The following is a 21,965-nucleotide window of genomic DNA, read 5'->3' as shown; positions in this document are numbered from 1 at the left end:
ATGGTAATTCAAAATGATGTTTTTAAGAGCTTATTTTTGAGAGAGCAGAGAATCAAGAAACAGGGGTGTGAGAAAGGAAGATGGTAGCAAACGCAGATCCATTGCTTTTACACTGTGCACTCATCATTGATATGTTAGGAGTAATGTGGATTTTAACATAGTGGAAGAAAGTGTCAGTGACAAAGCATTTGGGTCAATTAATGGAGAAATCTTTGCGTTAGAAAAGCAACAAAACTCATACCACTAACAAATGCATTCCCATGTAGCAAGAAGACAGGGTTCTGCGGTAGGTCTGTAAAATTTAAATGTTACTTCAGAATAATCATATTGTTTAGTTTTTAACTGAAGGTTGGGGGGTACTTTTATGGTGAATCAACGTCTTTATTCAAGAAGATTTCCAAGATCTATCATTCTCTACATGTTTTTGCTTCCTGCCCAGGGCCTATGATAGCTATTTATTTCTCAAGTATCTGAATAATCGAATTGTGTTTTATTCACGTTTCTGTGCCCAATTTTTAAAAACAAATAGTAAGATCTGATAGAAAATGGGAAATTTGTTCATTGCTCACTATTTTATATACGCTCTTTAAGAGTCTGAAACCTAATGAATGAATGTTGAATCCGTGATAAACCTGAGTTTTAATCTCCCACATATGATGTTGTAGAGTAAAGGATGCACATTTAAGCAAACCAAATTAACATTTCAAAATCTCCCAATCCATTGCAGTGGATCTAATTGGATCTACATCTTACAATAGGTGTACAACTCAGTAATCTCTCACGCATCAAATATTTTTCACCTGATAGAAAACCATTGCTTTATCGGGATAACAGGGTTTGTTTTTGGAGATCTTGCTAAGTTTTACTACAAAAAGGTTAAGACCCCTCCACTCTCCTCCAATTGGATGAAGTAGGACTATTCAACAGAACATACCCAAGATAAAAACAAATTTACTAATAATGGCAAAATTAAAGATATACCTTTAGGCACAGCTATGCTGGCTAAGATGAGCAGTCCAGCCAGGATGAGGCAGCAGGCCTGGCTGAATCGACGTCCAATGTAGGTCACTCCCAAAGCTGCCAGGAGCTTGAACGGGATATCAATGACTCCGAAGATTACTTGCACTAGGTATATACTGAGTCCAAACTTCTGCAGGTCCATAGCTAGGGCGAAGAAGGCAAAGCTTGTTGCAAACCTATAACGGTAAGAATGTTACACCTTAATACAATTGTTCACTCCACTCTTTAACAATATTGCTTCATTCTGGCATCGATATACCCCTTCGCCACTATAGCCAGTCACTACCAAAATAAATTGACTGTTGCTCATGTTCACTATAGAAGGCAACAGCAAGTGACTGAGATAGCAAATGACTTAGAGCATTTCTAAAATGTAAGCTGTGAAAGTATCCCATGATGGCTTTTTATCCAGATAGTTGTGAAAGTGTTCCAGCCCTGGATTGCTTACCTTTCTTCCAGCAGCTCATATTGCAGTGAGCTGTGGGATGATGTGATTTTAAGTTCATTAGACATGCTACCACCTGAAAAGTGTCTTGGCACTAATGAGGATACCGCTGATTTAACAGCAATAATCTGACAAGAAGCATGACGATAAACTAGACATTTGAGTTGACAGCCATTATATAACAATTTTAGCTTATTACTTCAATACAATTAATCAGTTGTCAACTGTGAACCAGAAGGAATCATTTTCCAAATGTCTGCATTGATAACTGAGAAGAATTTCCCTTCCATCTGTGAAAGCCCACAGGAAGGGATTTCCTGCTGAGCACTAGTGGCTAATCTCATAACCTTACTCGATTAGTGGATCTATATAATCCGTGCCGCTCGAAAATGGTTTCTTCATTTGAAAGGGCACTGTGACACATTCATAAAAACTTAAACAGAACCAGCCTTTCCAAATGAAGTCTTTGAAGCATCCAGGCATGGTCAGAGACTGCACAAAAAATCAAAGCCTCTGAATCAGCAGAATCAATCTGACTGTCATGTTCTGAATATGTTGGAGTGTTCTGAACATTATTTGGGTACTCCCAAATATAAAGAGTTTCCATACACCAGTTCACAGACCAAAAGCAAAACCTAAGTTTTTCCATAAAAAGACCAATTTCGCAAGATGTAGACTACAAATGGTCCATTCTGATGCCAGGAGGCACCACCAGGTTTATAAACTCATGTTTTCATCGTTCAGTTTCAAGGAATTCCCATGGCAAACAAAATGATTTGAACATACAGTTCAGGTAAGAAAGAAGCCAAAAGAGAGTGGCACCCCTAGATATGGAGAAGAACATATACAAATCACAGTTTATAGAAAAAAGATGGCAACCAAAAGATTGTTCAAAACAAAGTTATCACCAACCATCAACAAAATGAAAGATCACATATAGGGAACGTTGAAGTAGTAAGAGAAATTGTTCAACAATAATTAATGTTCAAGCAGGTATTAAAGCTATGCTGACTCTCTACAATGGTCATGATAAAAGACATCAGGGGAGACCTTATTCCACCTGAGGCGATACCCTAGCATGTGAAGTCTAGCATTATCCAAAGCAAGGCAAACAGGGTTAGCTCTTTTAAAAACCCATATAAAAGACGCTGTTAAGGGATTATGATTATTTATAGGAACCCACACAACCTCAGATTTTATAAAAAAAGTGGGCCATAGGAGAGGACCTAAAAAGACTAGATACCCTCTAACTAGGAAATTGGGTATGTCTAGAACAGACAAACCCGCGGAAAGGTCAAACTTGTTTAAAAATAAATGAAAATCACATATTATCGTATTCATTAGTTGCCCCTGCGGTGTGTGAAGAAAGTTCAAAGCATCGGATAAAACAGGGACAACAAAACCGTGTAAAGGCAAGCAGCCCCGAAAACAGGGGTATAAATTAAAATAGCTAAAATGACAAAACTATTAGCGCAGTTAAAATTTGAAAACCTTATTAAAAAGTCTCCAAGTGCCTGGGTTAGGATGGGAGATGCTAACTGACAGAAAGCGTTGTAGAAATTAACAACAAGTATACTAGAAGAATTAGAAAAAGTTAACAAAACAGTGGCCAAGTTGAACTAGTATTCCAAACACATCCCAAATTCAAGGCGATTAGGGCAAGGAGACCGCCTCTGGTCCACCCATATTTTGGCGGTATGGCAGAGACAAAAAAGGAAGTATAATTGTCAAGAAAAACATTCGAGCCAATGTCAAGTTTCTTGCAAACAATTTTAAATTTCTGTAGAAAAGAATAGAAATTCACATTGCCCAAGTTATTAGCTAGCTCGGCTATATTCCAGCTTAAAAATGTTAAAGTTTCAACAGACTCCATGTACGATAAATGACCTTCCTGGCTAGGGGAAAGCTCTCATAGTGAGTAGGGAGCAGTCAATAATTTTCAGCCAGGTTGCTACATGGTGCAAATATATTAGAAATAGGTAAACTGCTTTCAGACGCAGGCATAGTGTCTAAAAAAGTTGGAATGGTAGGAATTGCATGAACCGTACTATTACCTAAACCTCTTGGTGGGGAAGGTTTGTAAAAATACCCTAAAGGAAGTGGTAAAATGACTGAAGAGGTCACATGCTCAAACCCCAAATCAGGTAGCAGTTAAAATTGGCCACAACACAACTGCCATCGAAGTATTTTGATTGAGAACCCGCCCACAGGACCTTCCTCACCAAGTGTATATACTTTAACAGCTGTCTATTACACCCCAACTGCTTGTTCATTCAATGTACCACTTTAGTTTTTAACTTGGAATAGTTGTCAACAGTACTTGAAGGAAGGGTAAGTACCTTTGCCATCATGAGAACACAGGAAGTGAAAATTGGAGGTAACCCAAGAATGTGAGGCACAGGGCAGAGTTCCATTGAATAGTCTGCCCCCTTGCTAAAAAAGCCAGTCGGGCAACACACTTGTGCAACAGACGGCACCGTACTGGGACCTCACAAGGAGTGTAAGAGGTTCAATGAATGATCTTCTGTCCATTGTACAATGCTGCAGTATTATTTGGACTCTGGGTATTTGCATTCAAGTGTAAACTGCCCACTGACATCCTGTGGTCAGAATAATGTGGGACGTTAGGTAAAGACGACATGCCAGCAATGGAACAGAACGGTACAAAAAGGGGTGGTGATGGACAGAGCATCAGAACCAATCAAACACTCACACCCAGTCAACAGATCTGGGTTTGATCCATCACCGTTCTTTAGCCCACTCTGCCACCCCAGTTCAGACATGGCAATCTGCAAATCAGTCTGACCCTGTGCCTCATGGGAACAGTCCAGCCCGAACAATGGAACAGAAGCAACAGAGACAGGCTTTTCGATGGGCAATTGAATAATAGATGACTCGGCCCCAGCCCGGCCCAAGCCCCAAGAGTCTTAAATTGGTCCGAGAGTTTGAAAATGGCAACCTCAATCCTAGAAATTCTCTGTTCACAAAATGGGAAAGAGAGGGCAACCAAAGACTTCAACTTCGTGGCCAGTCTAGCCACGAGCCTATCCACAAGCAACACATTCATAATTTAGCAGAGGTACAATTGTGCCGCCGAGAGGAGGCTGTCTGGACCTCTTATTCAAAGGGCCCTTGGCAAAAAACTTTCTTTTAGTAGTTTGCAAAGAAATAGTCGCAGCGCTATAAAGCGCCATCACATCGCCCGCTGCACAATCATAGCCCGAAAGAGACGGAGCTGGGACACACCCCTTAGTTGTGCTTTTGGAAAATGTACTGTTTTTTTGTGTTTGGCTTCGCACTCCTAACCATTTTCCATACATGTATTGGAGTAGGGAAGGAAGACAACTCAGTTAGCTTTGCATCATTGGTGCGCCTTTGTATAACTGATTTTAGCCCCCTGGCCTGTGCATAGACTATAGGGTTCTTTAAGCTTGGAATGGTGTGCTATTAAAAGTGTTCAAAAGCCCCAGGGGACTTTGTCGATCACTCCAAGAGACTTAGGTGCCGATCACGATCCTGTAAAAAACGGGTACGAACCGTCGGACGGAGCATATTCTCCGTCCGACGCGTACCCGGTCGTCAAAATATACAACCATGGAATTACGATTCGCACGGAAACACCATTTCCGTACGAATCGTACAAAACCCCGACCGACGAAAATAAACGTACAAATGCGATCCGGGAAAGCGCCGACGTGACGTCGGGACGCACGCAGCCTGCCATTCACGAACCAGGAATCACGATTCGCACCGACGTCATCCCGCACGGTGAATATTTTCCGGCTGCCAAAAACTGCCGGGAAATCAGGACGACGCGAACAAGGAGTACCTGTACGCGACGGACAGACATGGACCCGAACCTACGTGTCATCCCGGCCCTCATAGCAGTCGACCTCCTCTACAGGTTCCAACGCAGATGCCGCAGAAGGTCAGAACAACACCCAGGGGCAAAGGGGGGGGGGGGCCAGGGGCAGGCCACAAACCACCCACCAAAGTCACACAGCACACATGCCCTGGACATACCTGACCCTCAGGCCCTGGTCACTACGAGGGGGTGGGGGCGTGTCCAGCAAAGCCAGCGACGGCCACAACGGAAGTGCTTGACGACGCGAACCGGCAACACAACAATACAGGTACGTCCCGTACCCACGCCTTAAGAGCGTGGGTACGAGTCGTACCACGCCCACACCTACGTCACCCCAACAATGGCGGGACGGCTCGTACCCACGTGGCAAAGGCCTGAGTACGGCCCGCACAAGCATTCCACAGCGTGGGTACGGATATGTACGGACCGTACCCCCACCCGCATACGTATGGAGCGTACCCCCCACCCCAACAGTGTAAGTACGACCCGTAACCCACCCGCGTATGCATGGAGCGTACCCCCCACCCCAACAGTGTAAGTACGACCCGTACCCTCACCCGCGTATGCATGGAGCGTACCCCCACCCCAACCGTGTATGTACGACCTGTACCCTCACCCGCGTATGTTTGGAGCGTACCCCCACCCCAACAGTGTAAGTACGACCCGTACCCTCACCCGCGTATGCATGGAGCGTACCCCCCACCCCAACAGTGTAAGTACGACCCGTACCCTCACCCGCATACATATGGAGCGTACCCCCATGCCAATAGTGTACGTACAGACCGTACCCCCACCCCGTATGCATGGAGCGTACCCCCCACCCCAACAGTGTAAGTATGAACCGTACCCCACCCGCGTACGTATGGAGCGTACCCCCATGCCAATAGTGTAAGTACGACCCGTACCCTCACCCGCGTACGTCTGGAGCGTACCCCCATGCCAATAGTGTACGTACGGACCGTACCCCCACCCCGTATGCATGGAGCGTACCCCCCACCCCAACAGTGTAAGTACGAACCGTACCCCACCCGCGTACGTATGGAGCGTACCCCCCACCCCAACAGTGTAAGTACGACCCGTAACCCCACCCGCGTATGCATGGAGCGTACCCCCACCCCAACCGTGTATGTACGACACGTACCCCCACCTCGTATGCATGGAGCGAACCCACACACGTGTATGTTCTAAGCGTACATATTGTTAAATAGGAAGGGTGTGTGCAGAGTCCTCCCAGCAGTGCCCAGAGACAGGAGGGGTAGGTGCCTAACACTCCCAGCAGTGCCCAGACACAGGAGGGGTGTGTTCAGAGTCCTCCTAGCAGTGCCCAGAGACAGGAGGGGTGGGTGCCTAACACTCCCAGCAGTGCCCAGACACAGGAGGGGTGTGTGCAGAGTCCTCCCAGCAGTGCCCAGACGCCGGAGGGGTGGGTGCCTAACACTCCCAGCAGTGCCCAGAGACAGGAGGGGTGGGTGCCTAACACTCCCAGCAGTGCCCAGACACTGGAGGGGTGTGTGCAGAGTCCTCCCAGCAGTGCCCAGACGCCGGAGGGGTGGGTGCCTAACACTCCCAGCAGTGCCCAGAGACAGGAGGGGTGGGTGCCTAACACTCCCAGCAGTGCCCAGAGACAGGAGGGGTGGGTGCAGAGTCCTCCCAGCAGTGCCCAGACACAGGAGGGGTGTGTGCAGAGTCCTCCCAGCAGTGCCCAGAGACAGAAGGGGTGGGTGCAGAGTCCTCCCAGCAGTGCCAAGACACAGGAGGGGTGGGTGCAGAGTCCTCCCAGCAGTGCCCAGACACAGGAGGGGTGGGTGCCTAACACTCCCAGCAGTGCCCAGAGACAGGAGGGGTGTGTGCCTAACACTCCCAGCAGTGCCCAGTGCTCTTGCTCACGTTATTTTAAAAAATTGCATTTTCTCGAGTGTGGTGTCACGTACTGTGTTTTTAAACACGGCCGACATCTCCTTGGAAACCCTCACCTGTAGTGCACAGCTGATTGACAAGCTGCCGCGCTTTCTTCAATCCCCTAAAGCGGCCGCCATCAGAGCAGGCGTGCGCCCTGACCACGCCCCCGTTCAGGCCACGCCCCCTCCGCTGACTACATAACCGCTGATCAAGAGCGGCAGACAGATTAACCTAACCCAGTCCTGAGGCGGAAGCCGGGGCTGGCGGTACTTTTTAACCTCTTGCTCACGTTATTTTAAAAAATTGCATTTTCTCGAGTGTGGTGTCACGTACTGTGTTTTTAAACACGGCCGACATCTCCTTGGAAACCCTCACCTGTAGTGCACAGCTGATTGACAAGCTGCCGCGCTTTCTTCAATCCCCTAAAGCGGCCGCCATCAGAGCAGGCGTGCGCGCTGACCACGCCCCCGTTCAGGCCACGCCCCCTCCGCTGACTACATAACCGCTGATCAAGAGCGGCAGACAGATTAACCTAACCCAGTCCTGAGGCGGAAGCCGGGGCTGGCGGTACTTTTTAACCTCTTGCTCACGTTATTTTAAAAAATTGAATTTTCTCGAGTGTGGTGTCACGTACTGTGTTTTTAAACACGGCCGACATCTCCTTGGAAACCCTCACCTGTAGTGCACAGCTGATTGACAAGCTGCCGCGCTTTCTTCAATCCCCTAAAGCGGCCGCCATCAGAGCAGGCGTGCGCGCTGACCACGCCCCCGTTCAGGCCACGCCCCCTCCGCTGACTACATAACCGCTGATCAAGAGCGGCAGACAGATTAACCTAACCCAGTCCTGAGGCGGAAGCCGGGGCTGGCGGTACTTTTTAACCTCTTGCTCACGTTATTTTAAAAAATTGCATTTTCTCGAGTGTGGTGTCACGTACTGTGTTTTTAAACACGGCCGACATCTCCTTGGAAACCCTCACCTGTAGTGCACAGCTGATTGACAAGCTGCCGCGCTTTCTTCAATCCCCTAAAGCGGCCGCCATCAGAGCAGGCGTGCGCGCTGACCACGCCCCCGTTCAGGCCACGCCCCCTCCGCTGACTACATAACCGCTGATCAAGAGCGGCAGACAGATTAACCTAACCCAGTCCTGAGGCGGAAGCCGGGGCTGGCGGTACTTTTTAACCTCTTGCTCACGTTATTTTAAAAAATTGCATTTTCTCGAGTGTGGTGTCACGTACTGTGTTTTTAAACACGGCCGACATCTCCTTGGAAACCCTCACCTGTAGTGCACAGCTGATTGACAAGCTGCCGCGCTTTCTTCAATCCCCTAAAGCGGCCGCCATCAGAGCAGGCGTGCGCGCTGACCACGCCCCCGTTCAGGCCACACCCCCTTACTCTACCATAAATGTGCATATGGAGGAAGCGCAGCGGACGAGCGCAGCGGGAGCGCCGTTTGCGCGCCGAAGGCGCGCCAAAGGCAAGCCCGTCTGCGCCCGTCATCGCCAAGACATCGCCTCTCGCCAGACCCCCTGCACAAAATCCCCAGCCTAGAGTCTGCTATGACAGACACCATCTTTTCGCACTAAATACCAACACCAGATGCGCCAGGCTTGGAGGGTGCCTCGGACAAACAGCACTTTACTGTGAGTCCTGTAAATTTACTACGCCTAAACCTAGCCTAGCTAACGACCTAGTGACTACATCTCAACTATCTCCCCTTCGGGTTCTTCATTTAAATGTCAGGTCTCTCGCTAAGCACCATGCGGAGGTCCACACCCTTATACTGGACGAAAATCCTGACATCCTGTTTATATGCGAAACCTGGCTTCATGACGACCAGACTAGCATTTTAAACCTCACGCTGCCCAACGGGTTCTCCATAAAACTGGTAAACAGAGACTCTAGGGGCGGGGGCATAGCCGTTATATTTCGTACGATATATAATTGCTCCTTCACGAAGGAAGACATATGGGGCTGTGAATGTGCCCGATTTAAGATCTCCATTTGCCCCCAATTCTCCCTCTCTGGTCTGTACATTTACCGACCACCTGGCCCATCTGCCAGATTCATTGACGAACTTCTTGAAACATCCCACACGCTGGCAGTTTCTTCCCCCAATTTCACCATACTGGGCGATCTCAATCTCCACTTTGATTCCGTGACTGAAACGAGCATTAAAAATCTGTTGGCCGACCTCACGGCCCTGCAACTTAACTCTCTGGTCCACTCCCCCACTCACACTGCTGGGCATATACTAGATCCCATTTTTTCCAACATTTTGGAAGCTAGTACTGAGTCCCCTGAACCCATGGGTTGGACTGACCACTCTCTCGTCAAACTTACTATTATAACAAAAAAACCACCCACCAAAGTTACAGCCAATCCTTGCCACAAACGACCATGGCACAAACTTTCTTCTGGAGACCTCATTAAAAAGCTAGGTGATTTCCATCCCCCCGACGACAGCAGAGACATTAATACAGCTTACGCTGCTTTTCATGACTGGATTGTTACAGGGCTTGATGCCTTAATCCCGGCCAAATGGACTAAAACTCGCTGCTCCCCCACCAATCCGTGGTACAATGAAATGCTCAAAACCTTACGGAAGGACTGCAAAAAAGCTGAGCGCGATTGGAGAAAAAACTACCTAGACAGTGACAAAGCCCTTTACTTGTCTAAACTTCGCACGTATCACAGGGCAATACGTACCACCCGTGCCTCCTTTTATGCAAAGGAAATTAAACTTAGCACCAACCCCACCAAAACGATCTTTAAATTAGTTCAAAACCTCCAAAAAGCCTCCAACCCGGTCTCCTGTATTACCTCCTCGAAACAGTGTGAAGACCTTGCCACCTTCTTCACTGAGAAAGTGAGGAAAATTTATACGTCCTTCCCCCAAGATGAGCCTGTGCCCATCAACACCTCCAGCTATGTGACGCACACGTCGAAACTGTCAAAAATACCTGACATACCCCTCGACGACCTTGCTAAACTTTGCAGGCAGGTTAAGTCTGGCTCCCCCACTGACCCCATGAGACCAGCTAAATTCTTGGATGTACTGGACTTCTTCCTTCCCTCGCTTTCTAACCTACTCAATCTCTCTTTTTCCACAGCTGTGGTCCCCACCTGCTGGAAATCAGCTTGGGTTTCCCCCATTATTAAAAAACCCTCATTAGACCCCACTAAACCAGAAAATTACAGACCCATCTCGCTGCTCCCCTGGACGTCCAAATTGGCCGAAGCCCACGTTAACAAAGTGCTATCCCACCACATGCTGCTAAATCACGTCCTGGACCCCTCTCAAAATGGCTTCAGGCCAGGATACAGCACTGAGTCAGCCCTGCTGACCACCACGGAACACCTTCGAGGCATCCTGGACGCTGGTCAAAGTGCCGCACTGATCCTGCTGGATCTCAGCGCGGCCTTTGACACGGTCTCACACAACATCTTGCTGAATCGACTTAAGGCCATAGGGATTAACGAACTTGCCCTTGACTGGTTCCGGTCCTTTCTTAAGGACAGATCCTTTCAAGTCTCAGCCCCTCCCTACATCTCCCAACCCCATTCCATCGACCAAGGAGTTCCTCAGGGGTCGGCGCTCAGCCCATCTCTTTTTAATCTGTACGTCCAGCCTCTTGCTGCAGTGGCAAGAGAGTGGGACCTTACGCTTGTGTCGTACGCCGACGACACACAGCTGGTTATCTCACTCTCTGAAGGCCCTTCTACCTCGGCCACCAAATTCAGGAATGGGCTAGCGGCAGTTGCACAGTGGATGACACGCAACTGCCTGCAGCTGAACGCCGGGAAAACGGAGGTGCTTTTCCTTGGCAAGAATTCCAGCTACTGGAGCGATCACTGGTGGCCCTCTCCGCTTGGCCCTACCCCTGTGCCAAAAGAGGTCGTGAAGAACCTAGGTGTCTGGCTTGACTCTTCTCTTAACTATCAGTCCCACACAAGGAAACTGGCAGCAACGTGTGTGGGTCTAATGAGGAGTCTTCACCCGATACTCAGGTTCTTCGACCCCAGTACCCGCCAACTCATTATTCAAGCCATGATACTTGCCCGGCTGGACTATGCCAATGTGCTATTCCTGGGGGCAAATAAAGCAGAATTAGCACGGCTGCAACGCATCCAGAACTCGGCCGCCAGAGCGGTGGTTGGCCTCCCACGCAGGTGCTCTGCCAGAGCTACCATCCGTAACCTGCATTGGCTCCCAATTGAATCTCGAATTCACTTCAAAACTCTTACCACCGCTTTCAAAATTCTGAATTCTGACTGTCCGGAACTCCTACGCCCGCTCCTTGTACCCTACACCCCTCAGCGTAATTTACGCTCACTGGGACAACACCTTGTGTCGATCCCTCGTTTCAGGCTCTGTAGAATGGGTGGACGTTCCTTCAAAGTCTTGGGGGCTAGACTCTGGAACTCATTACCCCAACATATCCGCACTTCAACTAACCTGACTGCCTTTCGGAAATCACTAAAAACCCATCTCTTTTCCCTCATCTAGTCCTCTGTAGCTTTCCCCCTCCCCCCTCAGGTACTGGTTAGGTCAGCGCCGGGACGCTCCGTTGCTGGGGCAGCTGTTTGCGCTTTAACAATCATATAACATAACATAACATAACATAACATAACATAACATAAGAGGGGTGTGTGCAGAGTCCTCCCAGCAGTGCCCAGAGACAGGAGGGGTGGGTGCCTAACACTCCCAGCAGTGCCCAGAGACAGGAGGGGTGTGTGCAGAGTCCTCCCAGCAGTGACCAGAGACAGGAGGGGTGGGTGCAGAGCCCTCCCAGCAGTGCCCAGAGACAGGAGGGGTGGGTGCCTAACACTCCCAGCAGTGCCCAGAGACAGGAGGGGTGTGTGCAGAGTCCTCCCAGCAGTGCCCAGAGACAGGAGGGGTGGGTGCAGAGTCCTCCCAGCAGTGCCCAGAGACAGGAGGGGTGGGTGCCTAACACTCCCAGCAGTGCCCAGAGACAGGAGGGGTGGGTGCCTAACACTCCCAGCAGTGCCCATGGAACGCAAAGGATGGAGTAGCCACAGATACCATGCCCACAAATGTCAGTCAGGTGCACAAAGACCCTGCAGTACATGTACCACATGTGTGCGAGGCTGGGAGTATACGCATGCATAGCGCCGAAAAGAAAACATGTCCACATGAAGTCATGTCAATAGTCCACATACACAAGTACAATGACTACCAAGGATGCCACGAATAATGCAGGTGGAGACATCGCTCAGCATGCATGTGCAAAGTTGAAGGAGTCCGTCACACACCCAGCTAATGTACACAGAGCTCAGCGCTAAATATTGGGAACACCCTGCAGGGAAGATGTCAGGGTACACAGAGGAAGGAATACACCTTGGGACAATTTCACCATGCAGTAACTGCTTACATGAACAGAGAAACCTAGCTAACACCGTGTGATGGCACACAGATACCAGGGTCCCCCCTATGACCAGCACACTACTACATTTCCCACACACCCAACACATGATTACCACCCAAAATCATGTAGCAGCCCCACCAACAGCAACATCAGAAAAGCAGTAGTGTTCAAAGGAAAAAAAAATGGCTTTAATCAGCATGATCTTAAATAGTGTGTTCGTTTAAAGTTCAATATTTACAAAGCACATAGGGCAGTCCATAAGTCACAGGTGGACGGGGGACACAGTGGGACGCGTGTCCCCTAGCTTGCCTGCACAGTCAGACTCCTTCGTCTTCCACAGCGGGGAGGGCATCATGTGGGGGGGAAGGACCAGGCACCGCAGGGACAGGAGGGCGAAGGGTAGGCGTCGTGGGTGCAGGGATGGAGGACTCCACCACAGGGGGTGGGGCAGGGCCAAAGGCGGAGGCCAGGATCTCGCTGCACACCTTAGCAAGGTCCTCCAGCATCTCCCCTGCACCCGAAGGAACCACAGGCCCCAAGGAGGGGGGGGCGGAGGGATGGGTCGCAGCGCCACTGGGGGAGGGTGTGGACAGGGGGGGGGACACAACCACCCTGACCGGGGACTCCCTTTTTTGTTTAAATCTGTTTTTATTAATTTTGTAATCATAGTTGCAAAACTTACAGTACACAGGCTTATGCGTTCCGTAGTCAGAGCTTTTAGTGCCAGTAGCACTATACATCGCACAGGTCAGAAACGTGGTCATATAACAACACCTCGACTGATAGCTCTATCCAGTTCTTCAGGACCCCTGGTACAGTTCAAACCTTAAACAGTACGATGCGCAACCCACCATTTCTCTGCAATAGTTCAGCAAATTGTCCCAGTAAGCCTCTCAACCAGATCCGCAACTATTCCCAACAAATGATAATAGAACAACAACCCCATGGAAAACCTCAACCACCTCAAACCCAGACCAGCTCCATTGGACATAGCCCTGTGCCCGCCACCCGCCCGTCCCCTGTCCCTCACGCTGATGCGCTATGGCGCAGACGTGACGCTCCGCCCCGTACATAAGCGCGTGTTCTCATGATATCTAAACTAGCTGCATGTCAGGCGTGGAACACCACGAAGTCATTCCGGCAGGTCCCCTGGTGCCCGCCTTGGAGTCGTCTCCCCACTTGCTGTCACACCCTCCCCATCCACCTCCTCAATCCGTCGAAGTGCCCGGAGTAACTCCTCCCACTGTGTGACGATGGGCGTCTTCCGCAGTCCTAATGTCTCCTCCCGCCTAATAGCAGTCCCCTCTGCCCCGGCCCATGCAACAAGCGAGTACCTCCATGCCCGCGCGTGAGGTGGGTCCTGTGCCTTCCACCTCTTATTTATGAGACGTTTTGCTACCGCGAATCCCAGATCTAGGAATCGGGACGTCACCTTAGTTGCCGGGGATCTGCGAAAGTGGTGCAGCAGGTGGACCATCCAGTCAAAAGGTATGTCACGGTGTGTGATGGCACGCAGGGAGTCGTGGACCGCGCTCCAGTAGGATTGCAGCTTACAACAGCCCCACAGCATGTGAATGAGATCAGCCCCCATATCCGCGCACCTAGGACATTTTGCGTCATTACAGCGAAATTAGCGATTAAGAGCCGCTGGGGTGAGATACGCTCTGTGGAGTACAAACAGCTGTATCTGCCGAAGGCGCATATTTCTAGGTATACGCACCGGGCTTTTCAGTATACGGACCCATTCTGTATCTGTCAGCTGCCTCCCTAAGTCTGTTTCCCACTTGCCTTTAAATGGTTCCAGGGCAAACGCCGTATGCGTTCGTAATGACGCTGCAAACCAACTAATCAGCCGCCGGCCTCTCCCCATCACGTGCAGATATTGTATAGTAAGGTGTTGACTGGGTTCCGCGGTCATATCTCCCCACCCAGCAACCAGGGTCCTAACTATGGAGCGGTAAGTCAGGAATTGCCCCGGCGGTAGCCCCCACTCCTCCACCAGCGAGTCACACGAGAGGAGCACCCCATCCCGATACAAATCTCCCAGGGTCTGAATATCTACCTCTCGCCACTGCAGTAGCGCTCGGGAGGTGAGCGGTCCCGCCACTCTGGGGGTTCCCTCCAGCGGCAGCGCCGGCGCGTATGGGGTCACATGTCGAGTGAGGAAGAGACTCCTGCGAAAGCAGCGGTACGCCACAGCCAGCAGGAGCGGGGCCGGTGCTGTAGCCCTGGCGGCCGGGTGGAAAAGCACTAGCAACTGCTCAATTGAGTACGGCGGCAGCAGTGTTGCGGTATCGTCTCGGCTCCTATCCGCCAGCCAGCGGGCTATCCACTGCAGCTGGGCCGCCAAGTAATAGTGTTCAAAGCAGGGTACAGCCAATCCTCCCTGGCCTGTAGGGAGATAAAGCTTTTTAAGCGACATCCTGTGACGGCCATTCCCCCAGATGAAGTCTCTAAGAGTTTGCGACAGTTTGGCAAAGAAGGCCGCTGGGACATATAGGGGCAGGTTAGTAAAGTAATATAGGAGTCGCGGAAGGATCACCATTTTAGATAGTGCCACCCTACCCGTGACCGTTAGAGGCAATGTGGTCCAGAAGCGTATCTGGGATTTTATAGCCGCAACTGCCCTGCCTAGATTGCCATCCAGCAGGTCCGCTGGCTGACGGTAGATACAAAGTCCGAGGTATCGGAAGGTGTCTCCTCTCCACTGTACTCTGGTGCCATTCAAGATATATCCGGGATCCTGTCGCCCCTCGCTAAATGCATAGAGACAAGATTTGCTGGCATTCACCCGTAGCCCCGAAAGGGCAGCAAATTCACCCAAAATTTGGGCCAATTGCGGGGGTATATCGTCAACATCTTTAACGTATACCAACAGGTCATCCGCAAAGAGGGACACCTGATGGACCGCGTCCCCCAGTGGTATGCCAGCCCCCATCCTCTCCCGTATGGCCACTGCCAGGGGTTCCATCGCCAGAGCGAACAGGAGCGGCGATAGTGGGCAACCCTGTCGGGTCCCCCTACCAATCGGTATGGCGTCCGAGGTATACGGGCCTAGCCGTACCCGCACCGTAGGATCTTTGTAGAGAAGGCCCACCAGCTGTAAAAATCCCAAGCCAAGATCGTATCGTAGCAGCAGGACCGACAGGTATCGCCACTCCAGGCAATCAAATGCCTTTTCCAGATCTAACATTAGACAGCCCGCTCTAGGCCATGCCTGTGTGCTATCCGCCGCCACCCTGAAAAACCTCCGCAAATTCAAGGACGTATTTCGTTTCGGCACAAATCCGTTCTGATCTTTATGGACTAGGTGCGAGACCACCGGTGCCAGGCGCTCCGCCAACACCTTTGCAAGGATCTTATAGTCAGTGTTAAGAAGCGCTAAGGGGCGATACGATCCCAAATCCATGGGGTCCCGATCCGGCTTGGGGAGGGACACCAGATAAGCCTCTCGCATCGAAGGAGGCAGTCTGTCCGCCTCAACCGCCGCCAGGTATACCTTATGGAGGTGTGGCACCAAGTGTTCCCGGGAGGCCTTATAAAACTCAGTGGGAAGTCCATCCGGACCCGGAGTTTTCCCGGACGCCATGGAGGATATAGCTTCCCCTATCTCCTCCAACGTGAGAGGGCAATTCAGGGCCTCTAAGTGCTCGGCCGTAACCGTTGGCAGCTGCGTTTGCCCAAGGAACCGCTCCAAATCCTCTCCCGAGCAGTGACCCCGCGCTCGGTACAACTGGGTGTAATGGTCTACCAGAACCCTGTGAATTTCCCTCTGGGTGCACACCAGCTCTCCCTCTGGCGTGCGCAGCGCCGCAATCGGAGCCCGGTTGGCCTCTTGCCGCAAAAGCCAGGCCAGCAGCCGTCCCGCTCTGTCCGCTGAAGCATGCGTGCGCGCCGTGTGCGCCGCATAATTCAGACACCTCAGGCGCTCCAACAGTGCCGCATGAGCCGCACGCAGGTCTGCAGGCTGCCCAGCCCACTCACCCGGGCCCTCCCCTTCCCGCTCATACTGCAACAGTTGGGACTCCAGTAGCGCAAGCGACTTCGCCAGCTGCCTCCGCGTGTTCCATGTGGCTCCCAAGCAGTGACCGCGTAGCACCACTTTAAGCGCGTCCCATTCCACCCTTGCGTCGCTCGCCGTGCCCTCATTAAGCTCGTAATAAGAGAGGAGAGCAGTCTCCACTGAGGAGCGAAACTCCGGGTCTTCTAGCGCTGTGGGCTGTAGGCGCCATGTAGGGATGGGTGGGCGATCCACTTCCCAGTTAAGTTGGAGCCACATTGGATTATGATCGGAGTGCGTGCGCCCCAAGTAGTCCGTCCGTGCCACCAGCGGTAACAACGCCTGAGATCCTACTATCCAATCCAGTCGCACATGTAGGTCGTGCAGTTTGGAGTAGTAGGAATAGATGCGGTCCATAGGATACAGAGCTCGCCAAATATCTAGTACTCCCCACTGTGAGAGCCAATCAGCCAGCGCGCGCGCCGTGGATGCAGCAGACGTCGCGCGTAGCGGAGGAAATGACCTATCAAGCTGTACGTCGAGTACTGCATTAAAATCCCCACCCAACAACCAGGGGAGCCCAGCGTACGGGGTGAGCGCCAGTGAGAGCCGGGCAAACAAAGATACTTGATCGGTGTTTGGAGCGTAGATCGAGGCTAGCAGTACAGGCAGGCCATTAAGTGTGCCCCGTACCAGTGTGTATCTACCTGCAGCGTCCACAGACACCTCCCCACAGACGAACGGGACTCCCACCCTAACCCACACGAGCGTGCCCCTGGCGTGTGCCGAGTACACTGTGCCATATAACTGGTCTCTCCAGCGCCTGCGCAGTTTCTCTAATTCAGGCTGCGTCATGTGCGTCTCTTGTAAAAGAGCGATGCCGACCGCGTGTCGCTGGAGGTAGGCAAAGACAGAGTATCTTCGCGAGGGAGTATGCATGCCCCGTATGTTCCACGTCATAACATTAACGCGCGTCATGTCTAAGCAGTATAGGTTCAGAGGGAAGCGGGCCCAGGGCTTGCAGCAGCCAGTCTACATTGCAGTAAAGTAAGGGAGTAGTGGTCTGAGGCAACAATAACAACATGGTAACAAAAACTGTTTAACAATCGGGGCGAACCTCACAAGTGTGTTCGTCCAAACTTGCGCAACTGTACGCAGGTGAAAACTAGGTCAGAGTGCGACCTGGGGGAATATGTGTGTAGATGTCAGCTCCCTGGCTCTGTCCCCTTGTGCCCCTGAAGTGTGGCGTGCCGCTAAGAAACGTCCTCTAATGCTGATTGGTGCGGCTAGCGAGGCCCAGTCAAGACTCCCAGGAGCCAGCCCCAGCAATTGCTCTCCCTCTATGGGCCTTAGCGCGGGGAAGGTACCTGTAGACATTACAACTTACTCTCCCCAATCAGTAGGTTTGCCGGGCAGTCCCATGTTCCATACTCCCTCCCCTTCTCATTTAAGTAAAGCAGTTAGCTACCAGATACTTGTACGAGTGCCATTTGCTATGCCACTTTTCAGTCTAGGATACCGTCCGCAGCCTGCGGGGTGACCACTGGCCCACGATAGTCCTCAGAGTGTGTCGTCGATGGCGACGTAGATCTGCTCCTCAGCACCTCGGGTCGCTCATCCGTGTCTGACGGATCTACGTGGCTCGGGCTTGCGAGCGTCGTGATCGCCTGCAGTACATTTTGGCGCTCCAGTCTCATTTTCTCCGGCGTGGGAGCCGCTGTCCACGCCGACATCTCCCGCGTGGGTCGTCTCCGCTTTCTGCGCCCTTCTCTCTTGTGGGGGCGGGCTCCGTCTCCTGAATCCACTGGTTTCGGCCCTTTCCATAATCCCTTCTCCTCCAGCCAATTCCAGACCTCCGCTGGGGAGTCGAAGTAATGTGTTTTCCCTTTGTCAACCACTCTCATCCTGGCTGGGAATAACAAGGAGTACGGCAATGCCAATTCTTGGAGCTGGCGTTTCACTGCCATATAGTTGTTTCTGCGGCGCTGCACCAACGCTATATAGTCCGGGAAAAGCATAACTTGGCTGCCACCTACTGAGAGACCAGTCACATTGCGGGCCTCTCTGAGAATGGCGTCTCTGTCTCTGTAGTTCAACAGCTTGAACAAGAAGGGACGCGGCCGGGCCCCCGGCGGCGGTTTCTGGGCGGGCACTCTGTGAGCACTTTCCACCGCGAATTGGGCCGACAGTTTCCCCGGTGGCATAAACGTGCGAAGCCAGTTTTCCACGTATTGCTCCGGGTCGCGCCCCTCCTCTCCCTCCGGAAGGCCCACAGGGCGAACATTGTTGCGACGGGATCGCCCTTCTGCATCCTCTGCCCTGTCTTCAAGGGCATGGATACGATCCAACATGTCCTGCAGAGCAGCAGCGTGACTGCGAGTGATCGGTTGCAGTTCCTTGAGCGTCTCCCCCTGGGTTGCGACCGAGTCAGCCAGCTTCCTGTGGTCCGCATGTAGGAGTGTAAAGTCAGACGTGACCTTATCTATGCGATTCTCCAGGGACGTCCTGGTGTGCTCCAGAGTTGACCCTATCTTCTCCACAGCGGCCAGCACAGAGTCCAGTTTGGCTGCAAGTGACGCAGACGACGGTCCCTCTTCCATCTCCACTCGGTTTCGGGGGCGATCGGGGGCCGGTACCAGCAGTGGGCCCTGTTGCTGCCTGGCGCGCATGCGGCCCATCACTAGTTGCTGCGCCGTGGGCATCCGTCTCCGATTTTCTGTAGGCCAGGCGCACCCGCGGCGTCACCCCGTCCGTTCCCCCAGAACAAAGTCAATAGATCAGTAGGCAGTTGATCAGTAGGCGAGGTTCACTCAATCCTCATCCCCCGCTGAGGGTCCACAGGTTCCACCCCCCAGGGAGGCTCCGCGCTCAACAGGTCGCAATCCGGGTCTGTCAGTGGGGTCCACCCCCGCCACTAAAGGCAGGTCTGCGGTCACTTGTATCCTCCGCCCCCGCTCTCAGCAGCGACAGCGCCAGACAGACGCAGGCAGCTCCGCTCCCAGGGACCACAATGTGACCTCCAGCACCCGTCAGGCGTCAAATGAGGCAGCACACCTTAGCCTGCAGCGTCGGTCACATCCCAATGTAGCAGACAATGGTTGGGTGGAGGCCTCTCAGTATAGCGCTGCAGTTCACCCCTGGGGCATCTTCTCAAGTGCAGCTGCGCCGTTCACATCCTCCTCCGCACCATAATGTTCAGTCTCAGGGCGCCCTTCAGGAGTTCTGACAGCCCCCTCCGCCGCAACCTCGCCAAGGGTCTTGTTAGCAGTCTTAGTCAAAAAAAGAAGAGGGGGACCAGGAGCTGGTTATGGTCCAATGTCCGTGCTCCACTCATGACAGTTAAATCAATGAGGACATTGTTCCCTGTTGGCGGTGAAACAAAAATAATGATCACCTGCTCAACATAGGTAGAGATAGAAGAAAGAGTTTAGATGGGGGGAGGAGAGGGGGGTAGGGGGAGATGAAAAGAGGCAGAGAGAAATTTCCCCAGTCTCAAGGATCCAATCCCGAAGGGGAGGACTCTATGTAGCCTCTAGTTAGCCCTAACACACCCCGAGGGATGTCTTGCTTCATCATTGGGCTTGTTGTTGCTCCTCGTCGGGCCGGCGCTGCAATGCCCGACGGTCCCCCGAAGGGTCTCTTTATCGGAGGTCTTTAAAAGAGAAAAGCCGTAAGGTGAATGCGGGTATGTGGGCCAAAAAACAGTAAGGAGGATCCGAGAGGTAAGTGATAACGTGCGTGCGAGGTGTGTGAAATAAAAATGCCTAGGGGTGTCCAAAAAGTGAATTTTAATATAATGGAGCCTCTGGCAAAGTAAAAAGACCAAAAGGTCGCAGGGTCACTAATTAGCGCAAGGTGCTAATGTGACTTTAATAAAAGGTCGACATGTTTCACGCCTAAAATGCCCGAACGGGTCAGCGGCGTTTCATCAGGACCAAAGAAGGGTGAAAGGTTGTGCACGGTGAAGACAGGGGTGCCAGAGATTGGAGGGGTAACCCACGTCTTAAAGGAGGTTTAAAATGGTACGGGGCAGCGGGGTACAGTGACCTAGTCAGCAGGGGAAAAGAACGTACCAAGCTAGTGTAACCTGTAGGGGAAATAAACGGGAGGGAAAGAAAAGGGGGAGGAAAAGGGGGAGGAAGGGATTGGGAAAGGAAGGGAGTGGAGGAAGGAGGGAGGGGTGACAAACACAAATGAATGGTTTAGACAGGACTGGTACATATAAACAGTCACAGATTCACGAGAGAACACAGCGAGGGACTGTCTGTGACCCCGAATACCATTCGCATAGTGATAGTGAGGTCACCCCGGTGACCATGTCAACAGGGATATACACAGGTGACGTGTCAGACGTCCAACATCGGTGTCAGACACACTTAACTAATTCAATGGTAGAGTGTTGCCCATGGGTGGGAGGGCGGTGCAGGGCGGATACCAAACATTTTTTGAAAAATATATATATATCTCTCAACATACATGCTGGAAACAAAGAGAACATTAGTAAAATGGCAGTTGTAACGCCGGAATGAGCGGCACGTAGTGCGTGAGCAAAAAGCGGGACATTGGTAATCTGTACAGAAAATCTCAGTACAATGGTCAAACAGTGCAGACACACCGCAGCGCAAGATAATGGACCCGCTAAACTCGAGGGGAATGGGTCAGGGAAGATCTTCACAACTTAGATTACAAACAAACACTCTGTTTAAGTATCAAACGAAAAGACATGCAAGCACATTTAACCGGTATTTCGAAGAGCACGGTGACCCCATCCTTACCCTCGTGTATCTGAACGGGGCTTCCTAGGTTTTGCCGAGGCTGCCAGCGCCCTATTTGCTAAAGGAACCAAACAAACAAAGCAGAGATAGATTAAGAGAGGGGATCCTACTTGAGGGTGGGCTGCGCACACAGGATTATCAAGCATCTCCCTAGTGGATTCTGCCTGAGATTACTTACGGTTGCGTCGGGGGCCGGCTCTGTCAGCACCTACCCTCTGCCAGCGGCTGCCTGGAGATAGTGCCAGTGGCAAGCAGGTATCCATTTAAGGCGTAGAAAAAGGGAGTGAACCACTTCCTGCTCGAGGGCCGGGGGAGGTGCGCGTGTAGTTTCTGGCGCATGCGTGGGCGAATGTGTCCTGGGGTGTGCGCGTGCGCAAAGTGAAAACCAGGAACAAACGGAGTGCGCATGCGATACTGATTCCACATGGTGCCCTGCTCATAGGTGGTCTGCGCAAGTGTGATTTTAAAGGGCTCGTGAGCCCTAGTGGTGCCCCGGGTTTAGCCACAGATTAGTGGACTGGCGTGTTCGGATAAACTGGACAGGACGTGTCCTGGGGTGAAGTGCACCATACA

At 51.7% G+C, this 21,965-nt stretch overlaps 1 protein-coding gene across 1 annotated transcript in view; it reads right to left on the bottom strand.

Moving 5' to 3' along the window:
- LOC146798239 (solute carrier family 22 member 6-B-like) overlaps window positions 1-21,965 on the bottom strand; it is a 1,062,737-nt gene that overhangs the window by 395,642 nt on the left and 645,130 nt on the right. Inside the window, exon 7 of the mRNA XM_085625517.1 lies at window positions 982-1,196. Coding sequence (XP_085481643.1) covers window positions 982-1,196 — 215 coding nt within the window. The remainder of the gene's footprint in view (window positions 1-981; window positions 1,197-21,965) is intronic.

The sequence above is a fragment of the Triturus cristatus genome, chromosome 9 (assembly GCF_964204655.1).
Source record: "Triturus cristatus chromosome 9, aTriCri1.1, whole genome shotgun sequence".
Taxonomy (NCBI): domain Eukaryota; kingdom Metazoa; phylum Chordata; class Amphibia; order Caudata; family Salamandridae; genus Triturus; species Triturus cristatus.
This window is presented reverse-complemented; position numbering and strand designations above follow the sequence as displayed.